Source organism: Solea solea, chromosome 13, assembly GCF_958295425.1.
Source record: "Solea solea chromosome 13, fSolSol10.1, whole genome shotgun sequence".
NCBI lineage: Eukaryota > Metazoa > Chordata > Actinopteri > Pleuronectiformes > Soleidae > Solea > Solea solea.
Window position 1 is genome coordinate 3,025,957 of NC_081146.1, and position 11,848 is coordinate 3,037,804.

Here is an 11,848-nt window from a genome sequence, read left to right on the forward strand (position 1 = left end):
TTGTAATGCCAGGTGTGAACACTCAAACTCAAGTGAGTGCACCTGTGATTAAATCGCCCCAGATTTCACCACGTTCCAGTGGAGACGTCAGAAATGCAAATGAGTCTCAGGCTAGCTTTTGTTAGCAATACCAGTCTATTACAGTGCTCTCTCTACATGGTATTTTGTACAAACATAGTAATATGTCTACAGTTAAATATCAAAATAGTATGTGTATGACTGAATTACTATAAAACAAATATGACAGAAGTGATATTAATGGTAAAACTTGTGTTTGGTGGCCTCTTGGAATCCCTTGTCAGGGTTGGCGAGGCTACAAACAGAACGCACCATCATCACCATGTTTGAAGCCTGCATTATTGACGGCGGTCAGAGCTGTTTTAGTCTGAGGATATGTGAAGCCGAGCATCGGCTAATTTACTAACCTGTTAAGAGGGTAAAATATATGTGAAATCAACCCAGTGCAGTTCAGGAGCCAAATAGATGTTTACGCACTGTATAAACAGAATGATGGAACAGGACACAAGGTCTGTGCCTCTGATTCCAAAATGCTAGGATGCTATTTAAAACCTCTCGGTGACTAAATGAGGGCTTTGTTTGCTTTCACGTAAACAAGTAAAATCAGCATAATGACAGGTCTTTTTAACAGCTACAGGGGGGGCTGTGAAAAGAGGCCACTGTCACATTAACTCGTGCTCTTTTTTTCTTTGAAAAGCAAACACGTGCACACTGTCAGATAAGCCCAGGTGTCAATACATTGATTGAATCAAGGTTTGCTGACACTCACTCCTCCTAACCATATACAGTAAATCAGTGACACAAACAATTGAAAGAAAATGCCTTTAAGGTGTAGGAGTGCAGTGTACATATCCACCATCTAATCACAACAACTATATATATATAATATATAAATATAAAATGCACAAGTCTATGGGAAAATGAGGTCAGTACAACATTTCTCCTGAGGAGTTAATGGCCTCAATCATTAGTTTCCGGTATTTTACAGTAGAACTTGAGAGGAAAATAAATAAGTACGGGACATATGAATACACAGCGGTGTGATTGACAGCTGGTATAGTCCAATAGGAGCCTGATAACATGTGACAAAATCCCAACATGGAACCGGCCAAATCGCAAACTCACAACCAGTTGTCAGCTGGGTTTCAACAGCCACAGTGATGTGACCGCTTAGATGGAGAAAGTGTGGACTGTGCTCTGTTATGCAAAGTGACACCATCAGGAGCTCATGGCCCTGGGATTAAAAGTAAATATGGCTTTGATGCGTTTTGAAACACTTCATTGTTCTATGCTTACAGACTGCAGTGATCTTATGCAACACATGTGCGCTGCTAAGAGAGAGCGTTCATCCCAGCACGACACAAACAAATGTTGATTGTGTGTTTTGTTTGGGCCAACTGGCTGGGTGAGTTTCTCAGAAGAGCACACCAACACCTGGGAGTGGCTTATTAACACCAGCCTAAAGTGGTCAGACAATCACAAATGCCTGCCAGCGGTTGCCCATTTATAGACAAATTCCCCTGACAATAGATTAGCTCACTTGCCCAAAGCACTTCTATTCATTTACAATTGCAGGCAAGAGGTCATTGTCCTGAAGTGGGCAATCAAGAGACATGTGCATCTGCAGAGTGGAGGTAAAAACACACACACACATCCGTGCACAGCAGTAGTTACACTGCTGCTGCAGCAGCCAGTGTGGCCTAGAATAGCACCCGGGCTACATTCCTCTGCCCTCCCTCCACTGCCTGACTGAGGCAAACACACAGCAGACTGGTGGGTCACATGACCCAACAGTGAGCGCAGTCGTCTTTACAGATAAAGTGCATATGCACATTCCAGGGTAGTACGCTTACACACATAAGTAAGTAGGTGAGTCGAGATGGAAAAATGATTGTCTTCTCTAATGTCACTGACGGATACATAAAACAAAGTAGTAGAAGGCCTCATCTTTCCCTTAGAGGACAATTTGATACATATCTAGATACATGAGCTACAATACGGGTCAGACACTTGGTATGATTGGATACAATTTGATGCAATATTGTTCTTTGTTAAAGTAGACATCGATTTTAAATCCAATCAGATTAAGTGGAATCTATCACAACTTAACTTCTATCTATCGATCTATCTATCTATCTATCTATATTCAGTCCTGTGTCAAAATAAATGCAGCAAATGCAGGTTTTTAATGGTCATGGTTCCCATCGGCAGTGATGCTAACACGAAAACCCCCGGTGAACGTTTTAGTGTCACCATCTGCTAATTTGTTTTGACAGTCTAGTTGCAGAGTCTGCACGTTTTCCAGCGTGATGTTATATACAGGTGATACTGTACACAGAGGTCCGCTAGAGTGCGTGTCATGTAAATTCTCAAGTTCCCACTGTGGTCCACACAGACTCTACTTGGACAAACACTAGCATTCTGACAGTTTGAGTCCACACAGACCGCATGCAGGCAAATGTACATGCTCCCTGTAGCGCAACACTTTCCAGTCCAGTTGGTGGCGTGCTCTTGTTTTAGCCAAAAAAGACAAAGAAGACAGTCATCGTGGATACTTTATGTAAAGTCTTATCCACTCGTTTTGGTTCTAACAAAGTTGTTCTTAAACATATCATTGTTTCAAGAAATTCTATGGATAAAAATTAAACAGTACGAATGATTTAGTGTGAAACAAATGTGATAGAAGTGCTATCAATGGTAAAAGAATCAGTGTTTGTATGGTGGAATCTTGAAATCCTAACTCGTATGTGAGGTTGCTTTGAGATACGGAATTGGAAATCCGGTGTTCCTGTTTACCTCGGATATTCCAAATTCCGACAACAGATGGAATGCACCTTTAAAAGTATCGGGTCTGATGTTGCCCTCATGTACTCATGTATTTGTATTCATTAAACTACTCTGATACTGCTGCACCCGATACCAATTTAGGAATGTTCAAGTGAGTTGATCAGGTGTTGGTGGCAATAAGAGGATGTGTCGCAATGTCAGTCATCAGTCAGTCATCATCTACCGCTTTATCCTCTGCCAGAGGGTCGCGGGGGGTGCTGTGCCAATCTCAGCTACATCGGGCGATAGGCGGGGTACACCCAGGACAGTTCCCCAGTCCATCGCAGGGCCACACACAGATAGAGACAAACAACCATTCACTCTCACACTCACTCCTATGGTCAATTTGGAGTGTCAAATTTACCTATCCCCACATTGCATGTTTTTGGACTGTGGGAGGAAGCCGGAGTACCCGGAGAGAACCCACGCACACACGGGGAGAACATGCAAACTCCATGCAGAAAGGCCCTTGTTCCAACCGGGGCTCGAACCCGGGTCTTCTCGCTGCAAGGCGAGAGTGCTAACCACTATACCACCGTGTGGCCCTGTCGCAATGTCAGCAATACTTAAATACTTTTCTATTAAACAGTTTGTCTCGACAAACTCGGTATCAGACATGTCACTTTCCAGTAGTTCATAGTACCTCCTAGTATGATGACTGTAACGTTTAAAAATGGTGGGTTGTTTCATTTGTTGGACGTCATGCTCATGACTCAGTGGTTGGGAGTCACATGTTGACGTCACATTTTGGTATCGGCTCAGCTCGCTTGGAACCTCACCAGAGCAAGTACCAGGTACTGTCACTCGTGGAAAAGCAAAAAACTGAGTCGAGTCAAGTTGAGCCAAGTAGTGCTAGAACTGTATAATGGAAACACACCATAAGATAAGTAATGACGACAAAATTAGACCTGTGATCTGCTACTAGACCAGGGTCTCTCATTCCTGGTCTTGGGAAACCCACTGCACTGCATGTTTTAGATGTTTCCCTGCTCCGACACACCTGATTCTTAATCATTTAAGTCCCCTCCAAAAGTATTGGAAGAGTGAGGATAATACTTTTATTTTTCCTGGAAAACATCAACAATCCTGGTTCTTTAGATGTTTTATGAAATGATTTGTGTTGAAGGAGCTACTTTTCTTCTTCTTCTCCTCCTCCTCCTCTTGACAGTCTAATACAGGGCTTCTCAGTCCTGATCCTCGGGACCCACTGCCCTGCATGTTTTAGATGTTTCTTTTACTCCGACACACCTGATACAAGTGAACGGCTCGTTATCAGGCTTTTGTAGAACTTGGTGATGAGCTGATCATTTGAATCAGGTGTGTTGGAGCAGGGAAACATCTAAAACACGCAGGGGGAGAAAAGTAGCTCCTTCAACACAACTCATTTCATAAAACATCTAAAGAACCAGCATGACAGTATTAGTCATTCAAATCTAATTCAAGTCTAAGAATTTTAACACAACTCTAATGCAACTCTAAGAATTTGATGTTCCATTTTAATCTTTTGAGGTCAAACCCAAATGTTTTCCAGGAAAAATAAAAGTATTATCCTCACTCTTCCAATACTTTTGGAGGGGACTTAAATTATTAAGTAGTCAGTATTCTATCTATCTACATCTATCTATCTATCTATCTATCTATCTATCTATCTATCTATCTATCTATCATTAAACAGCAGTTGAAACAGACACAGTGGGGAGGAGGATATTTAAATTGGCTACTGTGTCACAGCTCTCCAACACACAAGTGCGCCCCCCCCCCCCCCCCCTTCTTTTTCTTTCTACGCCCATGCACAATTAGAAGAAGTGGGGCCAATAGGAACAAAGAAGAGGCAGGAGCTGAGGCTCCACCTTCTCTCTCTCCCTCTCTCTCCCTCTGTGGCTGTCTTCCTCTGAGCTTTTTACATGTACATAATCCCTGAGTTGACCCAGAAAATAGGCAGTCGTTTCAAGATCTGATGCGGCAAGTCTTTGTGTTGCACACCAGCAGCCCTGCGTCCCTGCACGAGCATGAAGCGAAACCCTGTGGGATAAAAACACTGTAATCCAGAGGAGATTTGTGGAAAAACACAGCCTTTTTTTTTTTTTTTTTTAAAGAAGCAAGTCGGCTAACTTTGCGAAAACGGAGAGGATACGGGTAAGTGATTTTAGAAGGCTGCCTTTGCTGCAGAAATGTGATTATGTTTTATTGCTCTTGTCTGTGTTGTCTCCTCCTCTTGCTGCTGCTGCTGCTGCTGCTGCTCCATTGTTTGCATTCAAACTAAAAAAAAAAAGACACGGAGGAAATGGGACAATCATCTTCCACAGCGGCGCACACGTTTATTTCCATTTAAACAAATAGACACATCGTGAGTGTTTGTATGCGCGTGCGCTCGCGTGTGTGTGTGTGTGTGTGTGTGTACGTGAGAGAGAGAAACCTGAAGCCTTTGTTGAAATGTGGTGATTCAGCTGTTGGAGGAGATGTTGCATGATGTCAGTGTTCTTTGTTGCAACCTTACGTGCGTGAAATGTAACTGCTTTTCTCAGCCTCAGCTGCCGTGGAACACACACGCACACACACACGGATGTGGGATTCGAGCGATGTATTATTACGCGATGCACGCGTTTTTATTTCTATTTATTCCGCGTCGTTGGCTCGCGTCGTTCACGGATGACCCAGCTGTGGAAAAATGCACCCAAACAATGTTGAATGTTTAACCTGTAATTTCAACCTGGGCGTCCATAGCTGTGGCACAAAGAGGAGCAGGAGGGGGTTGTGGGAGGTGTGGGGGGTTAAACACAGCAGGAAAAGATTTCACTGTTTTTACTCCGTGGGTAAAAACAATGTTGCAGATGTTTGTTTGTTTTTGCCCGGAAGCGTTTACAGTGTTTTCACCTGAGGTGGAATATTGTAACATTAGAATAAATCAGAATGTCATTGTGCAACACAATGATGGACAAATGGTTCTATTTAAAGCAGCACACTGAAATAAAACAACACATATGACACAGGTGAATGTGAGACGCAAGGAATACGATACACACGTCGCTAAAATAAGTTGATCTTTAAGAAATATCGATATAACTGGGAATCAGGGAAAGTGTCAATATGGCCGTGTGTTTGCTAGCTTGCCAACATACAGTGCTAGTGATGTATTTTGAAATGCCTGTAGGGGGAGTCTGCTGCACACAAAACGCACAAACGCGCAGTAATATTGCTAACATGATTCTGCAACACCGCGACATGTGCTAACGCAGATAACGTGGTTTTCTTTCTCACAATATTATCCAATCGTCTAAATCGTCTGTAATCTGCGAACTTTTGGTAAATGTGTACAAATACTGACAAACATGAGCGAAAATCGTGATGTTGTCTTGGAATAAAACAGTTTAACCTCTGTCCATTTGTTTTTGATCAAAATATCAAAATAATATAAAGTGCGTACTCAAAGTAAAATTTCAAGCATATGCTTTCAAATTATCGCAGAAATATCACAAAATCTCAATTGTTTTAGTCGGGAGTTGTGCCTAGTTCGTACAATATTGTTATTAGGAGTGGACGATATGGCCAAAAATTACATTACAATAAAATTATTAAAAAATCCTGATTATATTGTGTTCGGCAGTGAAAGCTGAAAAGTGAATCAGTTGTAACTAACAGCTATTTTCTTCTTTTCTTCTTGCTAAAAGTCTTCCAAACCTTGAAATGATTGAGTTTCCATGATTTCTTTGTTATATGGTGCAAAGAAACTATTCACATTTATGAAGTTAGAATACTATTTTACAGTCAAACCAGTCTATTATCAAAAGAGCTCTAGTTTTAAACCTCTTCATGGCCCAAAACAACAAGGTCTTGTTTAACAAGATAAAGTAAAACATTTAATATATTACTTGCACTGTGAATAAATATGTAGATCATATAATAAATCTCAATAACATTGTCACTGAAAATGATAAATAAATATAGTTAGTGAAGCATTGTCCAGCCCTTGTAATTGGTCCAAAGTAGAAATATTAACATTTGTGTCACAGTTATTGATTTAGTCGGGTGACAGTGGCTCAGTGGTAGAGCAAGTCCTCTTTCAACTGGCAGGTTCGATTCCTGGCTCAGCTAGTCTAATTGGTGACGTGTCCTTGGGCAATACACGCTGCTCCTGATGGCTGTGCTGGCAGCATGTGAATGGGTATGAAAATATGTAGTAATATATAGTATGAATGTGTGAGTGGCCAAACAGCAGCTTTGAGTGGCCGTCAAGATGAGTAAAGTGCTATATAAATACAGACCATTTAACATTTAATGGTGAGGTAAATGTACCCTTTGTTTATTGTACAATGAAAGTGGAGCTTGTGGTCACTATTGAACATAAATGGGAAGGAAATAAGAAGTCGGTTCAGTGCCCAGTGGTGTTAATGGCATTAACCACATATTGTTGTATACGGGAACCAGAAATGTCTTAAGTGAATCCAAGCGTCTCCTGACAGAGTGTCCTCTCCTCTCACAGACAGGAGGCATGGCAGACCATCTGATGATGCCCATGAACCACAGCTCAGCGGGCGCCAGTCTCCACGGTTACAGGATGGGCATGAATGGCGGCCTGCAGGCAGGTCACCAGCAGCATGCCAACCAGCAGGGCATGCGGGCGATGCCCAACGGTCAGATGATGCACTACGGCGGCGCCCAGGCCAACATGGAGACGGCCATGAGGCAGCGGCAGGGAATGGTGGGCGGACCCATGAACGGACAGCTGAACGGGGCCCAGATGGGTCACCACCAGATGACCTCTGGTAACATGATGTATAACGGTCAACAGCAGCAGCAGCATCACCCTCAGCAGCAGCAGCAGCAGCATCACCCTCAGCAGCAGCATCACATGCATCCACAGCAGCACCAGCAACAGGCCCAGCACCCGCAGCATCCGCAGCATCCACAGCACCCACAGCAGCAACAACAACAACAACAACAGCAACCACAACAACCGCCACAACAACACCAACAACAACAGCAACCGCAACAACCGCAACAACAACAGCAGCAACAGCAGCAACAGTTCATGAACGGAGGATTAACGTCCCAACAGCTCATGGCCAGCATGCAGCTACAGAAACTCAACACCCAGTACCACGGACACCCTCTGGGACCTATGGGTGGGAACCACATGGGGCCCACAGCCCAGTATCGTATGAACCCAGCTCAGCTAGCTAACATGCAGCACATGGCCGGACCAGCTCTGGCTCTGAACGGCATGGACGCGGACATCGACGAGGAGGTCCTGACCTCGCTGGTCATGGAGCTGGGTTTGGACCGGGTCCAGGAGCTGCCAGAACTCTTCCTCGGCCAGAACGAGTTTGACTTCATTTCGGACTTTGTCAGCAAACAGCAACCCAGCACCGTCAGTTGCTGAGAGGACCTAATTTGCAAAGCGAGAGGCACAAACGGACACCGAAGAGTGGTAATGGTCCAGGATGGATAAAGGGTTCTTGTCTCTTCACTTTTTGTTTTGTGGGCACCTCTAACACTGTACAACTGCACCGAGTTGTGGCACAGGGTGCATGGAAGAGAACTTTGGATAAACCCACAGTGAACGCACAGTGCTCGAGTCTCACGTGTGCTGGTGGCTAGAGAAGGTGGCTGGCCCCAGGGCCTACAGCTCCACATCTCCTAAATCCTGGACATGAATGTACTAAAGAAATGCAGAAATTCTTTAAAAAGCCACTCTGAACAATGCTATGACACTGTGTCGCTTCCAAGCCTGGACTCCATGACAGTTTACCAGTAAAAAGGTGTATTTATTTATTCCTAACTGAGAAAACTGATATAAAGAAACAACCACCTTCTCCTTTATGGGAACTAAGTGGCTTTAATGAATTTGTTCCCCCCTGAAAGTAGGATGGGGGAGATAATTAAATGTAACTTCTCTGCTCGTGATTTTATTTTCCCCCCATTCTATTTGGCCAACTATTAAAAAAATAAGCTCAGCTGATGCAGAAAGACAGCGTGAATTCACAAACACAACAGAAGTACCATTTTATGTGATTTGAATTTGAATGGGAGCCTCACCCTGATTTTTTTTTTTTTATTTTAGATGTAATGTTCTCAAAAACCTACTGCTTGTACTGTATGAAGCTGTATTACTCCAACATGTCCACACTGTTGTGTTCTATTGGAGACGTAGAACCGCCTTAATCATGCAGATTCTTATTTATTGGTTGTTTATATTGTCCCCTTTTTTGTGGTCAAACGGGGGGATGGTCTTTGTGAAGGGGGTTTTGAGGATCAATAAAGATGGCCTGGTTAGAAGTGTGGCCTGCTTTTCCATTCATTGTACGGCTCTTCCTTCTCTGAGTGGTGGAGGTCTAACTCTCAGTGCTTAGCTTAAACTGTGAGGGGAGGAGGACCATGGTTTCTTTTAAGACTGGGGTGGAAATGTTGAAACAGATGGAATATTTATGATTTTTGAGAGTAATCGCTACTCTGCTTCTAATCCTTTGACCTATCTTGTCTTTATCTGGCGGAATCTGTTTGTATTTCAAATTTCAGCCTTGAATTTTCAAATTTAAAGCAATTTTCGACAATTGAATTCCAGTTTTTTTTTTTGCAAAATTTTATTTATTTTATTTGAAATAAAAGTCACCATGTGTTAAAGAATTAGGTTTCAAATCAGGTAAAGTTCTTTCTTTCGCATCGTCACATGATTTACTATCAAAATATGAACTACTCATGGTCTCGTCCTTGCAATAGAATATGGAAATATTAGTAAAATCATTGACAGCAGAGCTGCGTGATATAGTCACAAAAACCTATTGCATTGCAGTTTGACAGATACTGTGATTGTGCTATGATTTATAGACCAAGTCATTTTTTTTTTTCACACAAAAAAATCCCCATTTGTTCTTGGAGTGCATGAATATTTTGGGTTTGTGAATTCATGCAGCGCAGTAGAATTTTAATTAAAATGTGTTGTCACTTTTTTTTATCTCAATCAAGCAATTTCAGTGTCTTTTGATCACAATATTGCACTTGCAAGTTTGGCTATTAATTGCGCAGCCCTAACTAACGGTACAATAGTATTTAAAAGCTGTGGTTGCGATATGCTGCGTTACTTTAATATCTTTAATTGCAGCCCAAATATTAGATTTTGCTAATTGCATTTTTTTTCAAATGGGTATTTTGTTTTGAGAAAAAAAGATGAATTGGGACGACTTCTTATAGCACAACCATAAGTCTTTTTTAACGACTGAGCTGTTAACACATTTGCCCTGGTGCAGATATTCTGCACCCATAAAAAAGAAATAAACATTTTTACTGTTTAGTGAAGCATTTATGTGAAATTCCGGGTTGTGATTTTGGATTTTACTGACGCTGCCTATGCTGGTTATCATCCATATTCATTTTTCAGCTCAAACAGTAACCAATCATTTGTATAATCAAAGGTCACATTCCAGTTTGATGGACGCTTTGCATAATTACTAAAATGACTTGAAAGGCGCCGCGTCGCTTACAGGATCATGATTAATCTGTAGCAGCATTTACATGTTTTCTGCTGTTTAAGATTTGTATTAATGTCGGGCTACATCTGATATGACATCCCCAGTCAGAGATATTCAAATGAGATCTACTGTTAAACATGCAAACAGACAATACACTGACATTAAAAGGTGCTGCAGAGATTCTCACAAAAGGTTAGCGCTTTCGCCGAAGGAGCATTTGAATAATTGGCGTCTCTATAGCAGCCTAAACATTTGTGCCTTTGCTGTGTGTAAAGACTAGTGTGTGTGTGTGTGTGTGTTTGTGGGGGAGGTGGCCACCGAAAACAAAGCTGACCTTAATGGGGGGGTTTAAGTGACTTAAAGCTTGTAAGTCTCAACTCAAAGACAGTAGCTTCTTTAAGCTTTATTTCGTCTCACCATTGTGTGTGAAAAGCACAAACACAGAATGAAAGCATTGTTTTTCTGCTTGAGGCCAACAGTAAAGCTAGTAACAGCAGATAAATCATGCAGTATTGGACCACTGCCTTTGTCCCTGTATACAAGCACCAGCGTGAAATCCTTGTATTGAAAGAAGGGTGTGCCACTGGGACACCAAACGGCCCCTTTTAGCTTGTTAGCATTAGCTGTTTTCTGGTTACTATAGTTATTAGCATGTCTAGCAACTTGCTAAGTGGTCAGCAAGTGGTGGCACATGGGAACAAAGTGGCGGAGAGTCAGAGTTTTAGGACGCGGGTGTCGGCTCTACTCGACTGAGGGTTACGATAGATACGTCGTTTTCCGTGACTTTGAGGTCGTCATCGCACGGCGGCGCAAAACTGCTGCGTCACCGTTTCATACGTGACGCAAAGACACAAACTATAGTGACGGTCAAAGCAGTTGTTTTCAGTGGAACTGAATCATAAGAAGCAGTTTGTTCACAGAATGGCTCACGATCACGGGCTTTCGGGAGTGCTGTCGTTAAATACAACAGACTCCTCTGTTAAATATTGAGATTTTAGACATTTTTAAGTCTTTTTAACTGATCTACAGTTTGGCGTAATTTGGTTTGATCTTGTGTCGGACGTTGTGCTCATGACTCTTCCAGTGACGACACTGTCGACGTCACATTTTAGTATCAGCTCAGCTCACTTGGAACCTCGTCAGAGCAGGTACTAAAAAAAGCACCAGGTACGAGAACTGATGGAAGAGCAAAAAAACTGTCTCCATTTGAGCCAAATATTGCTAGAACTGTAAATGTGTCATAGTAACATAACAAGGTACCATTTTTATAAGATTGAATAGTTTAGATGAGCAGAAAAAGGCTGAGTAGAAAAACCTCACATGTTTTGTCTGATGAAGATATGAAGTTTTGTCCCTCGTCCAAATGTACTTGCCGACCCCTGATGCAGAGCACCATTTTGTGTCTCCTCACCATCCGTTAACTCAAAAATATCCAATTCTTTACGCTGACATGGCAGAAAATCTGTCTCATCATCAGTTCTCAAATGTACAGGCCCTGAATTTCACTGTGTTTTTGTTGCTGCTGCTGTTCTCTGCTA

At 42.3% G+C, this 11,848-nt stretch overlaps 1 protein-coding gene across 1 annotated transcript; it reads left to right on the top strand.

Moving 5' to 3' along the window:
- Nucleotides 1-4,730: 4,730 nt before the first annotated feature.
- On the top strand, nucleotides 4,731-9,136 carry cited4b (Cbp/p300-interacting transactivator, with Glu/Asp-rich carboxy-terminal domain, 4b). Its single transcript, XM_058648704.1, has 2 exons — nucleotides 4,731-4,980; nucleotides 7,325-9,136. Exon 2 carries the CDS (start codon nucleotides 7,334-7,336, stop codon nucleotides 8,222-8,224), a length of 891 nt encoding a protein of 296 aa, XP_058504687.1. The 5' UTR covers nucleotides 4,731-4,980; nucleotides 7,325-7,333; the 3' UTR covers nucleotides 8,225-9,136.
- Nucleotides 9,137-11,848: the final 2,712 nt, after the last annotated feature.

What these genes read in the sequence shown, in the direction of transcription:
- cited4b (XM_058648704.1), top strand. Translation starts at nt 7,334, where the DNA reads ATGGCAGACCATCTGATGATGCCCATGAACCACAGCTCAGCGGGCGCC.